The 27,968-nt window shown below is 40.9% G+C and overlaps 1 protein-coding gene across 2 annotated transcripts; it reads left to right on the forward strand.

Moving 5' to 3' along the window:
* Positions 1 to 504: 504 nt before the first annotated feature.
* LOC307036912 (carbohydrate sulfotransferase 11) lies at positions 505 to 27,803 on the forward strand. Of its 2 annotated transcripts, none has more exons than XM_079677548.1 (4): positions 505 to 1,082; positions 21,666 to 21,742; positions 23,453 to 23,614; positions 24,081 to 27,803. In XM_079677548.1, exons 1-4 carry the CDS (start codon positions 989 to 991, stop codon positions 24,759 to 24,761), a joined length of 1,014 nt encoding a protein of 337 aa, XP_079533674.1. In that variant the 5' UTR covers positions 505 to 988; the 3' UTR covers positions 24,762 to 27,803. The 2 variants fall into 2 exon arrangements, with proteins under 2 accessions (XP_079533674.1, XP_079533673.1); XM_079677547.1 differs by having other exon boundaries at positions 506 to 1,082; positions 23,450 to 23,614.
* The last annotated feature ends 165 nt before the right edge of the window (positions 27,804 to 27,968 follow it).

Raw genomic sequence — 27,968 nt, forward strand, 5'->3', positions numbered from 1 at the left:
AGGATACGTTTAACTGTGTGAGTTTTCTTTGTTTATTTTCTGCCTATTTTGTTAAATGCTGATTTCTGTCTGAGAGTTTAATGTGGCTGCAGTTTATTTGACATGCTTTTTCATCTATTTATTTTATAAAATGACTTACTACCAGGCAGCGTAATTTAGCAGTCAGTTATTGCATGATAGGACATGTTGTACTCAAATTCATGTTGACATCTGTCTGAGCGACTGCAATGTTGCCTTCATGTGCTCCTCGTGTGTCAAACATTCTGATTTCAATAACTGTAAGACTTACCAGTATAGTTACAGTAGAGGCCTGGTACATTTTTATTGTTGAAAATAACCTTTATTTTTCCATCTTGCACACATGTTATACATCAACGACAATAACAACAACGGACAGCTGAGAATAAAACAAATGAAATATACTACTTTCTCAGACCACCTGTAACATTTCCGACACTCCTCGAAGGCAGCATGCAATCGGGGAGAGGGCTCGAGAGAGGAGGGGGCGTGACGTCATGGCACGGTGCCCCGTCCATGTTTGGCGAAGAAAAAGTTTGTGTAGTTTCGACAAACTCTTGTCACCACCAACGACTTGGGCTAAGGAGCAGCAACATTTGTCTCCATACCTTTTACTTTTGCTTTGGGGATTGTGATACGAACGTACCATCACGACATGATTTATCCTAGGTGACCTTGCTTAATTGGTCATCATTATTAAGTTAGCGTTACCAAAAAAAAAGACCATAGCGGGCGGTTCTGGATTTACGTCCCACTCACGTTTCAATGAAAAGCTAATTGCTGGGTCGTTCAATTGGTCCAGCTAACGTTACCCCTGGATGGACTCCTGTCTTTTTTCGTCGCCCATAATTGATGAATAAGGTACTTATTCCTCGGGGAGTCTCGCATCCTCCGCCGGGTGGTCTCGTATGAAACGTTTCGTGGCAGCGACGAGGGGTCGGGGGCTCCGCTAGCAGAGCCCGGCTTCAGGATGAGGATGCCCAGAGGAGGACGCCTGCTCCTTGCGACGTGCCTCGGCTCGCTCTTCGTTCTAGTGCTTTACTTTCAGACCATCACCAAGCCAGGTATGACCCCACATACACTCCGCTTCCTGACCCAAATAACCACAGTAACAGTATGGAAAGATTATTCGGCTGAAGTATCGTTTTCACTAGAATAAGTTGCTATATGAACATATAAGAATCACACAGCTACCTACTGACAGTGATGAAGTAAGTGGCTAATAGTGCGGTGGTACTGAATGCACTTTTAATGTAGAATTCAGGCTTTAAATAAGTGTTCTAACAATAATGTGGCCACACAAAGCATTACCACTACACCTGTTTGTGTTAAACTACTGTGTGGAACAGCATGTGCATTACATTAATGCACACAATGTTCAAATACTGCTTACTGCACATATTCTTATTTCATATTTTATATTCTATAACTCTTTGCATTCAATTTTGCTGTAAATTACTGCTTTATTTGATTGCTATTTAACTATATTTTATTACAGTGTCCTTAAAGATGTTTTGTTTTATATTAGATTTTTTTTATATGGAGTTTCTTTGTTTTATATGGAGATTCTTTGTTTTATATTTTATGTATGCACCATGACATCAAGTCAAATTCCTCGTATGTGTGAACCTACCTGGCAATAAACCCGTTTCTGATTCTGAAGTGAAATGAAGAATGAGCTCTCTGTGAACGGTGTGATGTTTTGATAGCCCCCCTCCCAGCGACCCCCTGCATTCCTGTGCGTTAACCCTCCTCTCTCTTCTTACCTCTCCTCTCCCTTTGTTCCCAACCCCTTATATACATCGAAAGGCAGATTGCCCCCCCCCTCCCAGGGGACTGCAGACACCTAGGAGTAGGAGCAACAGGGAGAAAGAGGGAGATGGAGGATTGATAGCGTTGTGGATAGTATGGAGTAGGGAAGGAGGAAGAGAATACTGCACAGTAGGGATGTGCATCTCCATCACTGAGGCCGATGCGATGCGCATCTCGATACGTTACCACGATACGATACATTAACGATACCTTTGAAACACCAGGCGATGCGATACGATACGATTCACCCCTGTTGCGATACAGTTCGATACGATTTGATTCAACATTATGCGATTCGGGGCGATACGATGCGATTCAACACGATGCAAAAATAATGATACTTCAATATGGTACGACAGAGGATTTTTGTTTTATTCCTTATATGCAGCAAATCATACATTAACAAAAAAGTTCTTTACATATTTGGTACTGCACATCCCGTCATGCCGTTTATTTTTGTACCTTTAAAAGCTCTCCAGAGTACAGTACAATTGTATAACACCTCACAGTTAAACAATGTAAGGATGCATTGCTCATGATTAACAATGTGCAAATAACAGCTACCATAGAGCAATGCCCATACAGCTGCCAGCCTGATGTGCTTAACACTCAGAGGCTAACACACCAGTGAGCAGAAAGCATTGGTTTCTATCTGAACAATAAAGAAAACAAATAACCTTTCACAAACAGGTATTTCATAACTGCTTACAGTAAGGAAGACATTTAAATTATTATTGGCCGTCACAGGCTGCTGTAAGCTAAACACCTCTCTCTGACAGAACACCTCACTGAGTGATTTAACTCATATGTCTCACTTTCAGGTTTCTCTTTTCAGCCGCAGACCCCATGTCGCCTCTTTATGTGCGTCGCTAAGTTCCTCGTACTACTTGTGTACTTTAAAGCGGCTCGGCATCGTTAACAATTTGCGAGTGATTTTTCAAGTTGACCGTCTGTAGTAATAGTGCCGCGCACATATACCATCAGGACGTTACTGATGGGGTGCGGCTTCGGAGTGATACTGTGTGTATGCAAGTCCGCATCTAGGACGGATCTATGTATCATGGCTGTAGACCTGTTAAGTAATAAAGATACCTCATACAAAGGTCTACGGATACCTTATTACTCTCCATGACCTGCGGTCAACTATATAGCATAAATGACTATTACACCGTCTTTCTTGAACAATCCGAAGTGTTGTCAAACGTTTGATTTGTAGGTATTTTTCGCTGCGCTGTGTTTCTCTTTCTCCTCAACTTCCGTTTGTGTTGATAACTGAGACTCTCGTTCTCCGTAGTGGCGAAGCAAATATCAAAGGTCGTCTCTGCTGAACGTTGACAAGATAAGGGGATTTTATATGAATGAATCGGTTTTTTACCGATGCAAAGACGCTACGCAATCGATGCATCGCGAGTTCAACCCAAACTGTAGCCGATGTGCACTCTTTCAACCGGTGCACTCGCATCTTGAACGTTTATGCCGGTGCACCGATGCGAATCGGTGAATCTTAACATCTCTACTGCACAGAGGAGAAACCAGTATCCATTATTTGGTGATATTGTGGGGTATAATGTTCACAGCTTCATATAGTAAAACATTGACAATCATCATTACACCCATAACTTCACCTTGATTGTCTCACGCACTCATCACATGATCTAACAGTTAAAAACCACATCAATAAATCAGCTTCCACCACACATGGAACAATGTTGTCATTCACACAAGCTGCATGTAGCCAACAACCCATAAGCAACACATGTTAGAACCCCCTACAGCTGAGTGTATGTTACTCTTATAGCTTAGCTTGTGAGCTGTTCAGGCTTGTCTGCTTTACAGTAGACATGAGAGCCACATGAAAAGCATGTTGGAGCCACACTTGAGAGGACCAATTCACAGGATGTCAACAAAGCACAGGGCTTCCTTAATTACCGTGTATCTAAGTCGAAGCCAACGCCAAATGTCTTGTTTAGCTCTGTGTTATCTCTTTCATTTCTCACTTCCTACCCTGTTTAAATCTGACTGCAGTACAGTCAAGTAAATCATGGCATAAGGAACCAGCAGGTAGTCCTTAACTAGAATAATCACAAAATGTATGTGTCTTGACTTTGAATAATGAAATACACCTAAACCATGACAAGTTATTCATTAGGTGTTCATATTTCTAATTCCATCCAGATCGTTTTCTGTCAATGCTCCTGTATAAAGTCTTATCTGCTATAGTGATGAGTTAGTGTGATGAATAGAGTATAGTGTCTGTCTGAAAAATGTGAAACACGACAACACCTCATGATCACAATTCATGGAAATATCTTGAGTATGACGTGTTGTCAGTCACAACCACAAACTATGATAATGTGTCACAAGTCTATTTCCTTTAACACTGCACATTTAAAACGCATTTCCATAGTGTGTTTAACCAACACCCAGATTATAGAGGATAAGAGATGTACGTTTCCTTCCAGTAATGTCGCCTTCATTTTGGATGGAGTGGAGAAAACCGTTGTAATGTAATAAGCTTAACTCTGTGGTTGGCGTTATGTTACTTGTGATACTGCTGGGACTGTTCCAGTCTATAAAACAATGATATGCAGTCACCTGTGAAGGTCAAATATGACAAAAGCCAAATCTCTGCAGCATCCTCTGATCTGATTCAGCTAATTTAATTGTTTTTGTGCAACCATCATTCAAATAAACAATTCACCCCAAAATCCAGGATGCATTGTTTTCCCCTTTTACCTGCTATTAATCAATATTGACTCAGTTCAGTTGTGAGTTGCTCAGTGGTAGAAATATTGTCTGTAAAGATGTCTTCTCTTATTAAAATATAATGGAACTACATGGTGTTTGGCCTGTTGTGCGCCAACTTCAAAAAAGGACAAACTTGAAAAACTCAATTGCAATTTCCAAAAATCATTACCCCATTACTCAAGATAATCAACAAGTTTTATTCAGAAATATTTTTGATTTGAAGTCTGCAACTCAGAGCAAAACTAAACAGATTGATGAAAAGCACTAAAGGGAAAAGTATAGACACAGGCTTTCTAGGAGAAGTGTGCTCATGTTTCGAGTTCACTTGTCTTCAAAGTTAAATGTCGTAATTAAGCCTACTGTTTAATACCGGAGAGGAAGCACAGTCTATATTATTGTTGTGATTCTATTGTCTGACTTCCTGGGCCAACACCCAGGGGTTTGGCCCTCAGGAAAACATTGGACTTTTAGTCCAATAGACTATTATAAACTCATAAGGTAAGTCATGTCAGATTTTGTTTCTGTGTTAACTGTTTATTTATTGAGGAATTTGAGTTGGTTTTATTCAGAAATTAATTAAAATCTTTGTTCTAGTTCCTTTATGTGAGAGATTGCTGCACACATAGACCATTGAATGATGTTTAGTCCAAACCAAGATTCAAGGCTTTATTGTCCCGTGCACAGTGTACACATGGCAATGAGAAACCTCAGTCCCAGGCTCCTCCAACAGTGCAACATGAAACAAGGTTTCAGTATTCTGTAGCAGTTACAGCCTGCAGGAGTGCACAAAGGTTAGCAACATGGCTAACCCTTGTAGCCTTTTGACAATAATGGACCGTTTCTTTGATAGCATAAATTACCTGTGCAGAATCAACATTGCTAGTGCAATTTAGAAATTGCGGTGAACCAGTCAATGTCCATGTGTCCACGAGAATCACTGGCCAAGTACATCTAAAATTATGTAATACTTCTATTATGATATGGTTTGCTTTGTTGAGGTCCACAGTGTTGAGGACTTAAACAAAAAAAGCATATGTCCCCAAGGTGATGGAGGATTTATATGTACAGTAACTTGCAATGGCAGCAGTCATATTGGATTGTAGGGCTGAAACAACAAGACAATTAATTTGAGCCTTCTAACGGAAATAATTTCGACAACTTTTCTTTATGATTGATTATTAATCTAACCAAACATTGACTGGTTCCGACATACAAATTCACACATTTAAATATATGACGGTTTTCCTGATTACTCTATTATAGGAAACAGCAAAAAATACATTTGAAGTTGTTGCCTTCGACTTGAAGAGTTCTCTTTGACTTGATTTATGTTGAAATGCAGGCAGTATCAGTTTCATCTCACATATCACCCAGTTAATGACAGGTTGAGATCTCAACAGATATTGATCATGCGTGTATTTAAAGTGGGTGTAGTTTGTTGCTGTGCTCGATGCTGCAGGGTTTTGACATGGTTTTAGCTAATGGGCAAGAGAAATTCGACCCTATAATCACTGCCCTTCTATCCAAACTTGGGCCCAGAAACATTGGACTTTGGGATATTTCTGTTTCGGAAAAGGGGAACATTATCTCCTTTGTCCCTGTTAACATATTTTAAACGTCCTCTTGCATGTTGGCAAATAAAAGGTTTGCAGTAATTCCAGTAACATACTCCCATCACTTCTTAATTGTTACATTTCCCCCAAAAATCCTCCCTCAAGCCAGTGTGACATTCTGAAGGGAAAATCCTCTGACATGTTCTATTTTCAGTCGTCCTCTCTTATTAAATACATCATAATTTCAACCAAAATAGACATGAAAACCCAGTTTCTATATCCTCTGAGTACTCCTTTTATGTGGCTGCATTGACTCAGCAGCTGTGTGACGTTCGAGGCTAAATGTTACGATGCCAAGAATCTTACCTCAGTGTGAAAGGGCGGTGCGCAGTGTGTGCAATTGTCAAAGGTGGGGTGACCTTGTCAGCATTTACAAAGAAAGCGAAATCCACACTTGTGCTTACAGTGCTAATTTCAAAGTGGTGACACAGGAAACCATTTTCTATCCTAATCCATATCATCAAAAAGATTATCATTTTTTACGAGAACAACATAAATAGCACCATTTGAATGAAGAAGTAAAACATGTCAATCTTTAACCAACCTGCATTTATTTATCCTTGTCTAAAGATTTAATGATATATCATGGCTGTTAGGGTTAGGGTCATGTTTTGTTTGCATTATGGCTGATACTGAGCTAATATGTGTTGTCACTGGTCAGAACCAGGATTCGTACTCTTGGTCTAATCATAATTCCTGAACCACACACATCCTCTGTTGGTGTTGATGTTTACTCTACATTCACCCACTCAAACTTTTCCACTCCACTTGCTGGGCAAAGCTTCGTGGCTTCACATCCTCGAGGGTGGGAAACACGCTTCTCTCTCTTTCCCAGCCATAGGAGACCATAGTGAAATGTCTGATCACGTTGAAATGCCCACGGCATTTTATCACAATTTCGCCTCTACATGCCATGCCAATGTTTGAGGTCTAGATTGTTCCGGCAAAACTCTTGTCACACAATCATTAAACCTGAGCGGAATGACACATAAATAAATAAACCGCCTCAGATGGATGACAGGTGTTTGAAGATTGTTTTTGCCAGTTATCACGGATGCTCTACTTTCTCGGTAACAAAAGCAGAATCCACTCTTTCTTTGTCCTACATACAGTCAGTGCACAAATTAACAATTTTACAATCTTTAGGCACATACATTGTAATCATCGTCATTGAACAAATGTATTTACCCACAAACATGCTTTTTCACCACCAAACAAAGAACAATGTATAATCCTGAAAGTGCAACTTTATGTAGCGTGCAAGCTGCTGACGACCATCTGACTTTTCTATCAATGCTGCTGTTGTGAAACAAACACACATACAGTGGGGCAAAAAAGTATTTAGTCAGCCACCAATTGTGCAAGTTCTCCCACTTAAAAAGATGAGAGAGGCCTGTAATTTTCATCCTAGGTATACCTCAACTATGAGAGACAAAATGAGAAAGAAAATCCAGAAAATCTCATTGTCTGATTTAAAAAAAATTATTTGCAAATTCCTCTGTAAAATAAGTATTTGGTCACCTAAAAACAAACAAGATTTCTGGCTCTCACAGACCTGTAACTTCTTCTTTAAGAGCCTCCTCTGTCGTCCACTTGTTAACTGTATTAATGGCACCTGTTCGAACTCGTTATCAGTATAAAAGACACCTGTCCACAACCTCAAACAGTCACACTCCAAACTCCACTATGGCCAAGACCAAAGAGCTGTCAAAGGACACCAGAAACACAATTGTAGACCTGAATCTGCAATAGGTAAGCAGCTTCGTGTGAAGAAATCAACTGTGGGAGCAATTATTAGAAAATGGAAGACATACAAGACCACTGATAATCTCCCTTGATCTGGGGCTCCACGCAAGATCTCACCCCGTGGGGTCAAAATGATCACAAGAACGGTGAGCAAAAATCCCAGAACCACATGGGGGGACCTAGTCAATGACCTGCAGAGAGCTGGGACCAAAGTAACAAAGGGTACCATCAGTAACACACTACGCCGCCAGGGACTCAAATCCTGCAGTGCCAGACGTGTCCCCCTGCTTAAGCCAGTACATGTCCAGGCCCGTCTGAAGTTTGCTAGAGAGCATTTAGATGATCCAGAAGAGGATTGGGAGAATGTCATATGGTCAGATGAAACCAAAATAGAACTTTTTGGTAAAAACTCAACTAGACGTGTTTGGAGGAGAAAGAATGCTGAGTTGCATCCAAAGAACACCATACCTACTGTGAAACATGGGGGTGGAAACATCATGCTTTGTGGCTGTTTGTCTGCAAAGGGACCAGGACGACTGATCAGTGTAAAGGAAAGAATGAATGGGGCCATGTATCGTGAGATTTTGAGTGACAACGTCCTTCCATCAGCAAGGACATTGAAGATGAAACGTGGCTGGGTCTTTCAGCATGACAATGATCCCAAACACACCGCCCGGGCAACGAAGGAGTGGCTTCGTAAGAAGCATTTCAAGGTCCTGGAGTGGCCTAGCCAGTCTCCAGATCTCAACCCCATAGAAAATCTTTGGAGGGAGTTGAAAGTCCGTGTTGCCGAGCAACAGCCCCAAAACATCACTGCTCTAGAGGAGATCTGCATGGAGGAATGGGCCAAAATACCAGCAACAGTGTGTGAAAACCTTGTGAAGACTTACAGAAAACGTTTGACCTCTGTCATTGCCAACAAAGGGTATATAACAAAGTATTGAGATGAACTTTTGTTATTGACCAAATACTTATTTTCCACCATAATGTTGCAAATATATATTTTTTAAATCAGACAATGTGATTTTCGGGATTTTTTTTTTTCTTCTCATTTTGTCTCTCATAGTTGAAGTATACCTAGGATGAAAGTTACAGGCCTCTCTCATCTTTTTAAGTGGGAGAACTTGCACAATTGGTGGCTGACTAAATACTTTTTTGCCCCACTGTATATATAGCCTTTATTATAATTGCCCCCACAATGCCCACAGCTCTTTGGAGGGTGCCGCTCACCACATGCTGCACCTGCTGGCTATTTATTCTAAAAAGACTACTTGTTCATCTCTTTTACATGTTATTTCTTGTACATCGATAATCCTTCTGGCTGCCATCTTTCTTTTTAAACTTGCCAATTATTTGGCTTTGTAAAGGCCTGATTGGCCTCAACAGAAAGCTCAAATCAGTTGGAGATGATTTGAGCTTTGGGACATGGCGCATTATCCTGCTGGAAGTAGCCATCATAAGATGGGTACACTTTGGTCATAAAGAGATGGACATGATCAGAAACAGTTACTCAGGTAGGCTGTGGCTTTTAAACAATGCTCAATTGGTACTAAGGAGCCTGAAGGATGCCAAGAAAATATCGCCCACACCATTACACCAGCCTGAACCGTAAATACAAGGCTATGATATTTACGCCAAATTCTGACCCTACTGTCCAAACATCGCAGCATAAGCCAAGACTCATCAGACCAGGCAACATTTTTTCAACCTTCTATTGTCAAAGTTTGGTGAGCCCGTGCAAATTGTAGCCTCAGTTTCCTGTTCCGAGCTGACAGGATTGGCCCCCTGTGTGGTCTTCTGCTGCTGTAGCCCATCTGCTTCAGGGTTCCACGTGTTGTGTGTTCAGAGTAGGGCTATATCCGAATATTCTTTCGTTGGAGTACTATTCGGGTTTCAATTTCGTTATTCGGATATTCGTTTTGTTTGTTTTTTCCCCGTTTTTTTTTCAAATTGAATTGATTGAAATCTTCAATATCAACGTAAGAGCTTGTGCCTCCAAAATGGTGGAATGAGCTCCCCATTGAAATCAGGACAGCAGAAAGCTTACACATCTTCCGGCGCAGACTGAAAACTCATCTCTTTCGACTCCACTTCGAGCGATAGAACTATTAACAAAGCACTTGTATACTAATAAAGGACTGGCTTATCTAAAGCCAGTTGAGTAGCACTTGAAATGTTTTAGCTCTATGAAACCTGATGTACTTATATGATTCTGTTTTCTTCAAGTTTGTACACCGTTGGTCGAACGCACTTATTGTAAGTCGCTTTGGATAAAAGCGTCAGCTAAATGCAATGTAATGTAATGCCTCTTTGGGGGGTGCTAACACTTAACCATAAACGTTATCCTTTACTTTCTCCGTCTTTATATGTAGATATTACTTTTCTCCGTTAATCTCCGTCACGTTCTTTCCATAGCAACAACAACTTCCTGTCAACAGCGCTAACTCTCCTTCAAAATAAAAGCATGTCCATACAAAATAGGAATACAAGCCAAATTACACTTAAGACATATACAACTGCAACGAAAGTAACTAACACAATGCAATATCCTTTTCAATTTCAAAGAACACAAATTGGGTTACATTAACAAATAACTATAAAACAACAATACTGTAGAATAACAAAATGAATGCCGTAAATACACCGAAATACATGTGTTGAAGCGGTTCGCTGCTGATGACTACTTATCTACTACTACTATTTGATAGTTGCCTTAAAGAGCAGTTGAATGAGTGTACCTAATAAAGTGGCCAGTGAGTGTATATTGTTAGCTCTGTTTAAAACCTGTGCCAACTTAGACAGGAAACTGCACCAATTAACTTTATCTAACATCACAAATGCAGAATATACAGTTGGTGCTTACCAGTATTGTGTTGCTTTCCTTGGAATGAGTTAAATGACACCTCTTTTCACCCTCTGTCTGAATTTGAAACCAGAGCCCAGTCTGCTCTGATTGGTTAGCTGTCGAGCTCTGTTGAGATTGACCAACCGCTTAGGCTAAAGAGCGGGTCATCTCTATCATGTGCCATGTGTTGGAGCAAGCCAATAGTCGTGCTAGTGTTGCATAATGATGCCATTTTGTTACGGAAGTCCCTCCGGAGGAAACACTGGGATTTGAGCCTTTGCAGACTATTTACATGCACAAAACCTAAATAACATACAGGAAAGGGAAAACCAAAGACAGGGCTTCTTTCAAGGCAGTTGTTGAGCTCGACAGAAATAGTGCTTTGATGTATATTATGAGTATCAGCTGAAACAGAACTTGTATTATATTAAATTGTTTTCCCATATTGCCCAGCAAGTCTACACATCACATGATGTTCCCTCCTAGTCACCTTATCCCCTTTGGCCCCTCTCATCCTGGCCCCTACATGCATGCTGTATTTATACAGTGGTGAATAATAACCCAAGTGTGTTAAGGCCTCATATTACTACCTTCATGTTAAATCTATCCGAGTAAACCCATAATCCATCAACCTGAAGCCTTTTAGTGTTAAGGAGAATTAGAGGGGCCTGCAGATGTATCTCATACCAAGTGTGGAATTAGCTGGTTGGTGTAGTAACTTCATCCTTAAACCTGTTTAAGCAATATTTTAGTTGGAAGTGTCTTTATTTGAACTGTGCAACTTAACATATGGAGGGCGATGTTAAACTGGAACAAAGGAGATGAGTGATCGTAAAGACGCCTCATGTTGTCGGTCTAATTAGCACCATGTGCTCTCTGAGCTTGTTGATGGTGTGACATTCACAAGTGAATCAAGCTACGCTCAAAACAAAAAAAGAAAGTCTGGCGGCTGTGTTAATCCTGATGACCCTGATGTCTCTTCCTGTTATCAGTTGTTTTGTGACTTTTAGTTTCTCTCAGTGAATCTGCCTTTTACATTCAGGTTTTCTTTCAGCTTGTGGAAACTTCCATTACGTGGCTCTCATGAACGCAGTCCTTCATTTCAAGTGCAATTAAGTGTAATTTGACCTCTTTAAGTAAATATTTACAGTATTGGTGCCACAGAATCCTCTTTGCTGTACACCATGATCCCAGAGGGGATTAGAGGAAACTTTCTTTTTTTAAAGTGGGATTTTTGTCCGCCGATAGCAGATGGCAGAGATTTGTTTTGATAAGAAAAATAATATTGACAAAAAAGGTGCATGCATTGGGCCCACACACAGTGAATGTGTCTCAATAAACATTTTCACCTTCTGTCAACTGATGAGATAGTGCTGTCTGTTTTATAATGCACCAGTAAAGTTTACAGGGTTAATGGAAGCTTGTTTGTCTGTGAATTTAACATCATAAAGTTCAATGTGGGCCTGTAAGTGCATTTGTAGTAACACTGCGGCTGCGATTCAACCGTCAGCAATTGTGTCACTTCCTGGGCCTGAGAGGAAGTGGTGATAGAACACATGTCACAGAGCGAGTGCTGGCGAGAGATAGCTGCTAATGAAAGAGAACATTTCAAGTATTTTTTATTAGTATGTACAACTACAGTTGCAAAACTCCGGGAATTTTCAAAGATGGAAACCTTCCGTGGGAATTAACGATAATTTGTGGGAATAAACTGGACATTTTTCAATTGAAGGTTGGCTCTTCATAGGGAACTTAAATATAGTTGGGGAAAGTATATTTGAGCATAATCTTGACTAAAACAAACAGATGCCATTGAAGTACACTTGAATATCCATGCCATAGCACACTGCTTACGGCATTGCTATTGAGACCACACCCCCTACAGGCACTGTGCATTCCTCCATCACATAAACAGATGATTTATTGTGGGGATTTTTGGATGGGGGGTGCATTTTTGTTCATTTTTGAATGAGTGGGGTTGGGGGGATGAGTAATATTTAACTCAACATTCATGTTTTTGTTCTGCAATGAAACAAATTATTGTTCAATAAAATAATTCAAACTTGTTCTGTACTTACAAATAAATCTGTTGAAATGTCATGTTTGTTAATTGTATCATTTTGCATGGATGTTTTCTTATGACAAAACAAACCCTCAATTCTGAGTTAATTCCCATTATTCCCATGGAAGGTTTCCAAAATGGAATGTTTCCCAAATTCCCCAGCTTAACTTCCCATGGAAATGTTCCGCCCCTTTGCAACCCTATGTAAAACAGAGATACCTCGTATAGGCTGTTAGAATTCAATTGAGGTATCAGTAGAATTACTTTAGATATATTTAAAGTATTTAAATGGACGTGTGTGACAGCATGCTCCCCTCAACATGCTTTCACATTCACACCCATATAAACACTCACACATTGAGAGGTTGTATCCATAATTAAGTTATGCTAACGGCTCTGTGAGGCTGTACTTATACCCAGTGATGCTTTGAGCTAAATGCTAACATCAGCATGCTAAGATGCTTAATTGCGATGTTTAGCTGGTATCATTTTTACCACGGTCACCAACTTGGAGGATGCAAACATTGGCAAAGTAGCACCTTACACAAAGCACAACTGAGGCGGCCGTGGGTCTTACCAAAAGCGTTGGGCGGAGTCAAATTATGACCTGATGATGGTTTTATATGAAAGCTCAGGGAATCATTAGGGTCAGTAGGCTGTGCCCACTGGGGACCATGAATTTCTAGCTGATGAGATGTTTCAGTCTGTCCTCCCTAGAGTCACACTTTTAGCATAGCTTAAACAGTGTATGTGCAGGGCTCAACCACTTCTTGGCCTTTGGTTGCCATCAGTGGCAACCAGTTTTTAACATAAAGAAATAAGGACAGCAAAATGTGCACCCCAAAATAGATAAATGGTCATTATTTGTTGTATTAAGAGTGATATTTAATTATTGTTGTGACCAGTCGGAACCTGAGACTTAAGTTACACGTGCATTGGTGTGATTAGGGAGCCAGAAAGTGATGCACGTTTACTCGCATGCGCGGTGCGCCGTGTGTTTGTTTAAAAAAAACGGCCTAGCAAATTAAGTTGTTTGGCTGTGGGGTAAAAAGTTCGGCCAACCCGTCAACATCTCAAACGAATGTTCAAAGTATGGGATCAGAACTGTCTCATAATACACAGATGCACACAGAAGGATTCAAACTTGTATTTCATGATCCGCAAAAGGATTCACACTTGTATTTCCGGATCCAAACTTGTGTTTTTCAATGCACACACAAATGTGTTCCGTTTCATATACATGTAAATAAAATCCAAATACAGAAAAAAGATTTACATATGTATTTTTGATCCTCACATATTTGTTTACGGTTTAAATCCTCTGAACCTGCAAACACAAACCGCTTTCTGTGCACGGATCGCTGTGCATTCGTGTGTGTGTTTTTTGAGACTCCCCTGACGCTCACCCGATTCGTAGTTGTAATTTCTCTCATCTATAGCCAATCAGATGTCTCCTCAATTCTAAGCCAATCACATGAGCGCGCCCCCACAAGGGTAGATTTCTTGCGTTCATGACACTTCATATACGCATTTTGTGCTGTCCGGTCACCTCGCTAAACAGTGGGCGGAGCATCAGGTGATTATGCAGAGCTGCGTGTCTCCGTCAGACTCAGCAGCTGATCTGATCTCTCTCTCGCGTCCGGTTATACTTCACTCACGTTTATGTCCATATCGATCAGATCCAGCTCTCCTGATCGGCCTTTATAGAGAGCACGGATCAAACTATTTAGAGTGAATATCGGCCGATAATGACCGGCGGGGCTCCCCCCCGTTGACAGTTCACTGTCTAGCACTGGCTTCGTAGTGCACTGATCGATTAGGCTAAGCTAACCTGTAGCTGCTCCCTTAACACTCACAACAACTTCATATAGACATAAATAAAGCAGCTGTATTCGCCATACAGAAAACACACATTTAAAACGGTTTTGCCTGCCGTTTATGTGTACACACAAGCATTCATCAATGGTTCGGAAAGCGGCGCTGTACCTTAATAATATAAAGGCTTGTATTTGCTTGCATTTCCTGTTCCGAAAGTGGCAATGTACCGAGAGTGGCGGTGTCCTGAGATTAACGCCTGCAGGCAGGCTCCATGGACCTGTCAGCTCCGGACTGCGCAAAATGCGTACATGAAGCGCTACGTCATGAACGCAAGAAATCTATCCTGTGGGGGCGCGCTCATGTGATTGGCTTAGAATTGAGGAGACATCTGATTGGCTATAGATAGAAAAAATTACAAGTACGAATCGGCTGACCGTCAGGGGAGTCTCAAAAAACTAGGGATGAACCGAATATTCGGCCACCGAAAATTATCGGCAGAAAATGGTTAAAAAGGCCCTTTCGGCCGAAAGGGTTTTAGCACCAAAAAAATATCACCGAATGTCAGAGAACAGGGTTACGTTGATCATTCTCCGCATATTTGTCCGGGTGTTTTGATTTCAAGTGGTGGAGTAATCCCGGTGAAAGTCTTTGCAGTTACACCCCCTCGAGAAATGTCAGCTGAACACGTTTTACAAATCGCAATCCGCGCCTCTCTCTCTGATATTTTTAAATATCTCCTAGCGGCAGACATGTTGGCTGTGAGACAGCCGCGAGCATGGTCGCGCGCCGTGCTTGTCGCCGCGTTTTGATTACGTCATCACAACAACACGTTAGGTTACCAAACTTATAGGTGCATTTGTTGTTGTTGAAGGCCTGGCTGTTACAGTCTTTATTTACACTATTTTGTTGTAGGCCTACTGGCCTAGATGTTTATGCTGTTTTAAAGCACCTTGGCTTTGTTCTGAATGCACTTTGTTGTAGTTATCCTACAGAGAAAAGAAAATGCACTTGACTTGGAATTAATGTACTGTATACATTCAAAAGTGCTGAATAAATGTTTTATGGACCCATAATAGTGATTATTATTTAAGTTAAGTTTTGCCATAATCATGTCTTTTTCCATAATCAGGTAGCTGAACAACATTGGTAAAAAATGTATACATTGTTTATATATATTTCTATATATATATATTTCTATATATATATATATATATATATATATATTTCTATTAATCATTTTCGGCCTTTCGGCATTCGGTTTTCGGCCAACTGTTTTCGGCCAACTGTTTCCTATTTTTGGTATCGGTTTCGGCCAAGAATTTCCCATTCGGTGCACCCATACAAAAAAAACACACAAATGCACAGCGATCCGTGCACAGAAAGCGGTTTGTGTTTGCAGGTGCAGCGGTTTTAAACAGAAAACAAATATGTGAGGATCAAAAATACATATGTAAAACTTTTTTCTGTATTTGGATTTTATTTACATGTATATGAAATGGAACACATTGTGTGTGCATTGAAAAACACGCACAAATTTGCGGATCATGAAATACAAGTGTGAATCCTTCTTTGTGCATGTGTGAATTATGAGACTGTTCTGAGCCCATAACAAAGTGATTCAACTATTAAAGCGCAAAGTGAACCCGAACGAAAAGTAAATGTGTAAAGTCTTGGGAAGCGAAATATATATGTACATTCTGCTCATGATTCTGCTCCGTTTTGCATTAACTTCCGGTAAAAGGTCCTTCAAAATAAGAGTCCCGATCTTATTACTACCAAAATAAAAGTGCAAAAAGAAACTTTACCATAGCAAAATATTGCCGTAAAAATATAATCACTTCTATAAAAAGGTTACACATTTTAAATATAGTTAGACATATTAAAGGTAATTTACAGCATTCATAATTAATATCTAATTCTTAACTGTGAATGGTTTTCATTTATTTAACATGAGAAAGGTATTAGTCTGGCCAATCCAAGACTTCAATGCTGAAGGGCCAATGGATCTATGGTGGGGATCAGTACAAAGGTCTAGAAAACCCACATTTGAAAGGGAGATAGCGGATGACGAAACTAGTGACTTGCTCAATTCATTTGTGAGGGATCTGTGAAGAACATGACAACAGCTGCACCACTGGTATTTTGTATACCAGCAATTGAGGGTGGACCAGTTTACTACCACTTAAGTTTCAAATAATTGCGTTAATTACTTATTGTAAAGCATTTGAACATTCTTTTGTGTCACATGTTCATTATTAAGTTGATGTATAACTGTATAGTATCTTAATTATTTAAAATATAAGGTGTCTAAAAATGGCAACCGTATTTTCAGTCTTGGCAACCAAAAGCTGATGCCTGGTTGCCAGCCTGGCAACCACTTTTAAAAGTTAGCGTTAAGCGCTGATGTGTGTTAAAGGGCACACATTATGGTTCAGGGTTCATATATATGTATATATATATATATATATATATATATATATATATATATATATATTAGGGCTGTCAAGTTAACGCGTTAATAAAAAAAAAATAACGCCACTAATTATTTCAACGCGATTAACGCATGTGTATTTGTTGTCCTCGGCCGCCCCGTAGTTTCAGAGTGCATCGAGTTTAAAATACCATCTAAAAGCTGATGCTGACAGCCCCGCTCCTGCCGCCCGCTTGCGGCAGACCACACTTCCACGCTCATCGGCAGGCACCGACTGGCCATCGGGAGGACCGGGAGGGTCTGTGTATGTGTGGCGCGAGCACCTTACGTGTATTGTTGTTGTTAGCATCTGGTGCTAGCTAGCTGCGCTAACGGATATAAGGAGCTGTTTCAATGAAAACAGAGGAGAGGCATTTCGCTGACATCTGTGCCGAGCACTTGACTTTATGCAGGTAGCCAGATAGTGGGATATTGTACGAAAAGTCAGCACACTCAGCACGGATAGGGCGCGCAAGATGATTGCAGCTTCCAGGCAGCTCCCGTTCGAGCATATGCCTTGAGTTGCACATAGCTCCAACGACCCATCACGGTGTCTACACACACACACACACACACACACACACACACACACACACACACACACACACACACACACACACACACACACACACACACACACACACACACACACACACACACACACACACACACACACACACTTACTTTATTGTATTGTATGAGAGAGGTTCCAGGTTGAATTGAGGCGAATATTTGTAATGTTCAGAGGTTGTTATGTTTAATATTCATGAGTATTTTTCATTGTTCAAATGATAATAAACAAACATTTGCATAAAGCATATTTGTCCACTCATATGTTGATAAGAGTATTAAAAACGTGAAAAATATCCCTCTTATTTAGAACAGATAAAACATGTGCGATTAATCATGTGATTAATCGCGATTAAATATTTTAATCGACTGACATCCCTAATATATATACTGTATACAGTGGGGCAAAAAAGTATTTAGTCAGCCACCAATTGTGCAAGTTCTCCCACTTAAAAAGACGAGAGACGCCTGTAATTTTCATCCTAGGTACACTTCAACTATGAGAGACAGAATGGGGGGAAAGAATCCAAGAAATCACATTGTAGGATTTTTAATGAATGAATTGGTAAATTCCTCAGTAAAATAAGTATTTGGTCACCTACAAACAAACAAGATTTCTGTCTCTCACAGAACTGTAACTTCTTCTTTAAGAGCCTCCTCTGTCCTCCACTTGTTGACTGTATTAATGGCACCTGTTTGAACACCTGTCCACAACCTCAAACAGTCGCACTCCAAACTCCACTATGGCCAAGACCAAAGAGCTGTCAAAGGACACCAGAAACACAATTGTAGACCTGCACCAGGCTGGGAAGACTGAATCTGCAATAGGTAAGCAGCTTGGTGTGAAGAAATCAACTGTGGGAGCAATTATTAGAAAATGGAAGACATACAAGACCACTGATAATCTCCCTCGATCCGGGGCTCCAAGCAAGATCTCACCCCGTGGGGTCAAAATGATCACAAGAACGGTGAGCAAAGATCCCAGAACCACACGGGGGGACCTAGTCAATGACCTGCAGAGAGCTGGGACCAAAGTAACAAAGGCTAACATCAGTAACACACTACGCCGCCAGGGACTCAAATCCTGCAGTGCCAGACGTGTCCCCCTGCTTAAGCCACTACATGTCCAGGCCCGTCTGAAGTTTGCTAGAGAGCATTTAGATGATCCAGAAGAGGATTGGGAGAATGTCATATGGTCAGATGAAACCAAAATAGAACTTTTTGGTAAAAACTCAACTAGACGTGTTTGGAGGAGAAAGAATGCTGAGTTGCATCCAAAGAACACCATACCTACTGTGAAACATGGGGGTGGAAACATCATGCTTTGGGGCTGTTTTTCTGCAAAGGGACCAGGACGACTGATCCATGTAAAGGAAAGAATGAATGGGGCCATGTATCGTGAGATTTTGAGTGACAACCTCCTTCCATCAGCAAAGGGCATTGAAGATGAAACGTGGCTGGGTCTTTCAGCATGACAATGATCCCAAACACACTGTCCGGGCAACAAAGGAGTGGCTTCGTAAGAAGCATTTCAAGGTCCTGGAGTGGCCTAGCCAGTCTCCAGATCTCAACCCCATAGAAAATCTTTGGAGGGAGTTGAAAGTCCCTGTTGCCCAGCGACAGCCTCAAAACATCACTGCTCTAGAGGAGATCTGCATGGAGGAATGGGCCAAAATACCAGCAACAGTGTGTGAAAACCTTGTGAAGACTTACAGAAAACGTTTGACCTCTGTCATTGCCAACAAAGGGTATATAACAAAGTATTGAGATGAACTTTTGTTATTGACCAAATACTTATTTTCCACCATAATTTGCAAATAAATTCTTTAAAAATCCGACAATGTGATTTTCTGGATTTTGTTTTTCTCATTTTGTCTCTCATAGTTGAGGTATACCTAGGATGAAAATTACAGGCCTCTCTCATCCTTTTAAGTGGGAGAAATTGCACAATTGGTGGCTGACTAAATACTTTTTTGCCCCAATGTATATTTTTTTACTTTTATTGTCATTACACAGTAGGCCTACTTACTATGTAACAAAATGGTTTCTCTGCATTTGACCCATCCTAGTGTTAGGAGCAGTGGGTTGCCATTATGAACGGCGCCCGGGGAGCAGTAGGGAACGGTGCCACATAACATGTGTACTGAGTTTTGCATTAAACTACAGTCCTTTCTGAACAACTTGTAAAAGTCATCATCATATCGAGGCACTTTTAGCTGACAAACTATCTCTGTAAATACTTAGCCACTCTAACATCTTTCCCTTGAGAGATGATGAATGTTTCCTCTCCCAAAGCAGACAATAAACCATTAATATGAGGAGAACTTCAACAAGTGACTGTTGACCTACTTTCCAGCTTTCAGAGGAAGCTTCCTGAATTTGTGGAAAGCTTACTGTAGCTGCTTCTAATGTGCTGTTGACTGAGGGCTCAGACACCTCTTCTTTTATATTCTTCTTCTCCACCTGGAACTGAAGAGTGTCTGATTTCTACGCATGATTAGGGTTTTTACATCCTAAGACTGTGCCAAAATAGCATGCCATGTTACTGTTTGCGTGCCCTGCTTCCATACACAACCTAAGATATGGGTTTCATGTGTATCCAATAGAGCTTTCAACATGGTCCAGCAGGACTTAGATGTCTATCTCTGCGTGATTGGATGATGTGGCACAGATTCACCCAGAGGAAGTGGAGGGATTTTGATGATTCATGTGAGCTGAGGCAGAGCGGCTGCATCACGACACTTTCAGTCTCACCGTCTAGCTCAGATCCACTTATACTACACTTCATGTGCTCAGTCACCCAGCTGTTCTCCTTTCTCACTTCCTCAAAATATCAGGAAGTAGATAGGATTTACAGTCTGATTTGAATCCTTTTGTTAACCATATGTCTCAAACTGACACAGAGAGAGATGTATTACATTTGGACTGAGCAAAAAGTAGAGAAAAAGTTTGAGAGAATAAGTTGCGTCTCCTTCTGGTTTCTATAGCATACCCCTCTAACTTGCCCTTTTTTGGCTGACTGATATGCTTCCCATACGATGGTATGCCATTTTCTCCCTGTCATTCCATGAGTCTTCTTTCAAGTAGATTCCCTCCTGTTAACATTCCATAAAGCACATTCCCATCTCTCTCCATCTCATTCCAGCCTAGTATACCCTATAGATTGTTGAGCCACATGTTAAAACAAATTGCTTTTTTTGTAACCCAAACACTGACTGGCATCAGGCCCTGGGTGGGAACAGGAGAGGGGGAGGAGGGAGGGGTGTGGAAGGAGAAGACAGATGTGTTTATAGAGGCTAGAGGAGGGAGGATAGATGATAACAAGGTCTCCGGACAGATATTGAAAACGTCTTCACACGAGCTGAGCCGCTTGCTCCATCATTACAGATGCAGGATGTGCAGCCGGGCGTAGTTCGAACCCACAGCTAATCGGCCATGCATTTTTATCATATATTGGTTTTATTGTGTTTAAAATAATTGGTTTTGAATGTTTTCCAAATCTTTTTTTGTCTTGACTGTGCCCCTGAGTGAATTTGCTGTGCTAATAGATGTCCTAAAGGCTTGCAATATGTTAGAACAAAGAGAGAGCTGAAGGGGAGACATGTAACTTATGTAAGAGTTACAAAGAGAACACACTGTTCCTATGGAATCTATCAATGAAAGGAGGGAGGACCACGTCATGACAAAGGGTTGGAAACGTGGCTCTAAAGGATACGGAGATCTTTAAAGTGTCATTTGAACCTCTGTACTAAAATATGACACATTGTAAAGAAAGAACAGTTTCTTCTAAAGTAGAGTGTTCAGACTTGAATCAGTGGTGACAAAGCAGCATCTGATGACACAGAATGACTGTATCCAATTCCTTAGGTCGAGCCTGTGGAAAAGTAAGAAATGAACAGGACTGATGGAAATAGTTGAACTATTCTGTTGAATTGGGATTTGTATTGTTGTCTGTCTTTGTAGAACCTGGTGTGACCACAGACAGCAGACCAGGGAAAAGTAGGAGGAGTCCACTGCAGACTCTCTACAATGGAGACCAGGTGAGAACACAGACACACATACACACACAAACAAACAAACAAACAAACAAACACACACACTAGGGCTGTACCCGATTATCCGAATATTCGTTCATTGGAGTGCTATTCGGGTTTCAATTATTATTATTAGTTATTCGTTTTTATTCGTATTTGAATTGATTGAAAACCTCAACGTAAGAGTGTGTGCCACTTCTGGGGGTGCTAACACTTAACCATAAAGGTTATCGTTTACTTTCTCCGTCTTTATATGTAGATATTACTTTTTCTCCGTTAATCTCCGTCACGTTGTTTCCATAGCAACAACAACTTCCTGTCAACAGCGCTAACTCTCCTTCAAAATAAAAGCATGTCCATACAAAATAGGAAGCCAAGCCAAATTACACTTAAGACATATACAACTGCAACGAAAGTAACAAACACAATGCAATATCCTCTTCAATTTCAAAGAACACAAATTGGGTTATTTACATTAACAAATCACTATAAAACAACATTAATGCCGGGAACAAACCGAAATACACGTGTTGACGCGGTTTGCTGCTGATTACTACGCCCCCCGCGCGGGCCGAATATTAGTTGCTGATTACTACCGACTATCCGGAGCCCGACAAATGGTATTCGGGACAGCCCTAACACACACGCAGAAATAATATGTTTGCCAAAACTGCTTTTTAAAGGTTGAATAATAGACTACCACTTAAGTCAAGACTGAAATGTCTCTACATTTCTGTATTCCCTTAAAGTTACATAAAACATTTTTGAACTATCCGATTACTAGTACATTTAAAAAGAAAAGAGGAATAAATAGGATTACAATGTTACAATACATTTAAATTGAAAATAAAAAAGTGATACAATTAAAATCAATATAATACAGCTAAAGGTACTGCCTTCTTTTCTTTTTGGTTTTAATTTAGGCTGCTTTCATTCTTTGTTATTTAAAATATATAAATGTTTTTTCATCTTGTATTTATATATTTAAATGCAGTAGGTGGACACTCGAGGGGAATAAGAAGCACCAGTGTGATTTTTGTGAGATTATTACCATCTGGCCAAAGTTCCGGCGGGGGGGGGGCAGGCAAACAGGCATAACGCCAGCTCTGCCACATTAAGAAGCCCCCTTTAGTTTTTCACCTGCTTAAACAAAAATACTGTGTTTTGAGTGAGTAAGTAACGTTTATTTTCTCTTGTATGTATTTACATTACATTTCATTTTGAGGACATCCAAAATTAAAGAAAAGTAATCAGGTCACATTACGTTTAAATGGTGATGGTCAGATTGGGTTAGTGATTACCTCTGTTAACATGTAAATATAGTCATTGAGACAGCATACATTCTTAAAGTAACCCCTCTTTAGCTTTGAAACCCCACTGTACACTACCTGCCAACAATCAGCAGACATAGTTCTAGCTGGTGAACATTTAGCAGTTAAACAGCCAGATATTTCCCTGTAGAAGAGCCATGGATGGACAGATCTAAAAATCGGTCAGAAAACATACAATTTTTTTTAAGACAAAGGAGAAATCTGCTTGAAAAAAAAATCCCCTCAATGTGTGTTGTGATAAGTACCTTGATGTCTGCTCTTATTAGTTTCTTTGGCCGCACAACATTTCTGCAACAAATTTAAAAGGTTTTTCTATTTCTGCTTCCCCTTACTCCCTCAATTCCCCACTTGGACCCATTCCTCGCCCTGATCACATCACAAGCAGCTGGAGCTGCTGGCGGCTCAGAGGTCGCTACAAGGTCGCAGGGAGCTGCTGGAGCAGGCGTGTCTGAGCCACACCAGGAAGCGCCAAGTGCTTTCCCCCGAGGACCTCAAACACCTCATTGTGGATGATAAACACAGCCTCATCTACTGCTACGTACCCAAGGTTGGTGACAGTGAGATTAAGAAGTGCATCTGGGGGAGAGATGAAGGGGGGACGGGGGGAGAGATGTGAGGCAAAGACATGAGATGAAAGACACCGCTGCATGCAGATGTTCTAAAAACGAATGGAAGTTAATTATTGCTGTTTAGCCTCAAAAAGCTCCGACACATTTTAGAATCCATCGTAATTTTTTGGAGGGGGGATATTCATTCCCATGGTGCAACAAATGTATATTTAGCTACCAGTCTTGCCACCATTAAATTGACTGTTATTTTTGTTGTAATTTTATAGTCTTAATGATACATGTACTGGTATTTATATTTATTGTTTCTACTTTGATTTGTGTTATAATTGTAAGTGTGATGATAATATAATGAAAACATTTATGCTAATAGCTACATTTAATTCTAAGTATGAATGTGTATTTTGGCTTGAAAGATAATCTCCCCCTCTTGTTGTCGTCCCCCAGGTAGCCTGCACCAATTGGAAGCGAGTCCTGATGGTCCTAACCAGTGACGGCCGCTACACGGACCCCCTCTCCATCCCTGCCAACGAGGCCCATGTGGCGGGGAACCTCCGCACGCTCTCCGAGTTCTCCGTCCCCGAGATCAACCGACGCCTCCGCAGCTACCTCAAGTTCATCTTCGTGCGGGACCCCTTCGAGCGCCTGGTGTCGGCGTACCGCAACAAGTTCACTCGGAGCTACAACACGGCGTTCCACCGGCGCTACGGAACCAAGATCATCCGCCGGCACCGGCCTGAACCGGATCCAGAGGAGATTGAGAAAGGAAATAACGTTTTATTCCATGAGTTTGTCCAGTACCTCGTGGACCCCCGGACCCAGCGGGAGGAACCCTTTAACGAGCACTGGGAGCGGGTGCACTCGCTCTGCCACCCCTGCCTCATCCACTACGACGTGGTGGGGAAGTACGAGACCCTGGAGCCTGACGCCCAGGCCGTGCTCAGCCTGGCCGGGGTGGAGGGAACGCTTCAGTTTCCCACGTCTGGGAAAAGCACCAGGACTGATGGCAACATGGCCGCACGCTACTTCAAGCACATCAGCCCTTTCTACCAGAAGAAACTGTTCAACCTGTATCGCATGGACTTCCTGCTCTTCAACTACTCCACACCAGAGTACCTCAGGATTTGATGAGGGGGGGGGATGAGAGCGTTGACATCAGTCTGATGGTTTTCCCTTCAGAGTTTCAGTTTGTGAGGATCACGTTGCACGTTTCGGTTGCCATCTCTGCCCAGAGTAGTCCATCACACGCTCTGGCTTGTCACTAAGACCCTCGGAAAGAAACAGCTGTGGAGAAAGACTCTGGTTTGGAACCAAAAGCAAATGGAACCAAAAGACAGTTTGCCAAGCATCTGTAACACTTGTCATTTTGCTTTCTAGTGTGAAAGAGTGTATTGTTCTGACGTTAAGCAGAACAAAGGGCAGACTGGATCTTCCCAAAATGTGTTAGAACTATTCCAGGTGACACAAACAAGTCCTTTCTGATGGGGAGGGGGGGGGGCTTTAGGTTAATTTAGAACCCAATATTTATTTTGTATTCAGTTCCTTGTGTTTCTCGCCTAGAAATTGCTTCATCAAATTGAACAAACTTTTCTTTGACTTGTATCTTTGTCTTCCTTCACCTGTGGATGTGAGATTTGAGAATTCTGCCCCACCAGCACGCCCGGTGCCCACTACAGTGAAATATATCCCGTGGCTTATTCTTCTGAGAACCAATGAGCCATAAATCAAAGTGACACTGTGGGAGGAGCAGGTTCTCCTCTGGTCGGGTGAATGTGCTGACTGTGAACCTGAATACAGCAGATTCATTCAAAGCAGTAGAATATCTCTGGATGCCTTTTATTTATGTATGTTGGTGCATACAAGTATTTATTATGTGTGTCAGTAAGGGCCTGTGATAAATGTATTTGATATGAAAGAAGGGATTCCTTTCTGCATGGAAAGTTACTTGCTGTTTTTGCTTTTGCACATGCCAAACAGAAATCTTCCAGACAATTCAAAAAGTGTCATGTTGTTCTCCTCTGTGAGGTTCAACTCCAACTCTAAATACATTGCCTGGGCTTGTTCTATCTAACATGTGAATCGGGGACTCTATCTTGAAAGTACATCTGAATCATTTCCAGGAAAGCAGCCGTCTCTCCTTGATTCCAGTCAAAGTGTGTTGCCATCCCTCCTCTATCACTGTCTGTATTTACCTGTGGGCAGGTAGGCTGAACAAACAGCCACATAGCTGTGGTGGGGCAGGGTCTGGCTCAGCGCGGCCCCTCTCAGAGCACCCCTTGTTAGCTCGTCCAGGGGTTAGGCCTCTCCACTGCAGGTTCTTGTTCAGCAGAGTGACAGAATTGACATTGGGGAGAACACAGAGGCTTGTGTAGGAAAATGTTTATTAATGGCCTCTTCTGGGGAATATCAGTAAGTTGTCCCTTTTCATACAGCCTTCAAAGAGGGGATGTTAAACTTCAAAGTCAGCTCATGGGGTGTTCTACTGCGTATAGCCATGTTTTGACAAGACAGAAAAATGCATGGAATTTTAAAAAACGACATCTTTACGAGTCTTTTTTTAAAGTGATACGGTGTTAAAGGAGGGAAATGGGTGGAAGCCCATAATAATCTATGTTGAAACTAGGAGTTAAATCATCTCCAATGACCTGATTTTAATTGAAAAAGTTTAATCTAGTGCAATTTAAAAATATATATTTTTGATGAAAGTGAACTTTAAATGTTTAAATTAAATAAATAAATAATTATTATTATACGTCTCTGTAAAATGACTGAAACATTTATTTTCAGGTTTCTAAAGGATTATATCATTTGGCACTATTCGTACCTACAAAATGAGGCTGTTCATTTATTCAAATGTTTTCCGACAACCTCCACAAAGACAGACAAGCAAGACACCATCTCATTGGCTGAGGGAATAACGATCTCAGAATTGAGTTTCTGTCAATCCTATGATTAAAGGTGACCTATCATGCAAAATGCACTTTTGTACGTCTTTTACACATGAATATGTATCCCCGATGTTCCAGGGAACTCACCAAGTGTCAGAAAACACAACCCTCTCTATTTTCCTCCATACCCAAATCTCTTAAAAAGGGGCTGCAACGGATCTGATACAGACTGATCCAGATTTGAACACTTCTCTGACGTCACAGAATTGGCGCTACGGCTATTGGGCCAACTCCACCAATCAGGAGGAGACAGCCACGAACATTGCCTTTCGAAAGCGCTGGAGACGCTGTAGTACATAAGCCAGGCCTGTAGATGGTGCTGTTCTCACAGAATCAGCCCATGCAAAGACAGTGTTAAATTGAGCAAAATGAGGAATGGCTAAAATGCATGATCTGTTTGGTATTTTGAAAAATAAAAAATATAAATATGCCTTATATAGGTATGGTCCTACACTATATTATTCAAATATAGCATGATAGGTCCACTTTAAGCCAAATGATTGACTTACTTTTCCCAGAAAACTTGTCAAGTCATCTCATCTCAAAACAGTTAAATGACAGGAAACTGTTTAATTAGTTTATCTTGCAAATGTATTTAGTCAGACTGGCCCAGGCATGTCTTCTCTGGAAACATTGCTTTTCTTTCTGCCTGTAGCAATGCTTTGAAAAGTGCAATATCTGTCAGATCTGTAATGTGGTCAACGCTGTGTCTGTGTGACTTCCTCTGGCATAGAAGCCTTTTTGCCTTGTTTCTGTTTGCTATGAATGCAGCAATGGATTACAGGGTTTTAATTTCAATGCTACCCTTTGTGTGAGTAAAGCCATCGTTTGCAAGATGTGACTTGCCAAAAACCCAATCACACCCTTCATTTTTTTTCTTCCACTGTCTGGATGTCAAATATGTTTTATCTTTCCTGGAAAATACAGATTACAAATAACCAGTAGGTTGTTATTTCAAAGGGATGAAACTGTGTGTGCGTGTGTATCTCATGACCAGACGCTGCTGTGAATGAACACAGCTAGTCAAAAATCTTTAGTCTCACCTGTGTCTTGGTGAGTTGTGAAATAGTGAACAGAACAATCTGGAAGGTCTCCTGCACCAGTTCATGTGTGCCACAAAACTGTGAATGTGATAACTTGATAACTGAAGTGCACTTGCTGATGTTCTGGTTGACTGGCTGGTTACCTTGAACTTTCTACAAATACAATCCTTAAACAGCAACACAGTGTGTGTGTGTTAGTTTTTTCTACCATGTCTTTTTTTAAACATACGATTCTATGCTTTCTTTTTTTTTACCTGTTTATCGAAAATACTATTGTACACCTTTCTTTCCAACATACAATCCTATTCTTTTTGTAAGTGTATTATACCATACCATGGTCATTT

The sequence above is a fragment of the Notothenia rossii genome (assembly GCF_949606895.1).
Source record: "Notothenia rossii genome assembly, chromosome: 4".
NCBI lineage: Eukaryota > Metazoa > Chordata > Actinopteri > Perciformes > Nototheniidae > Notothenia > Notothenia rossii.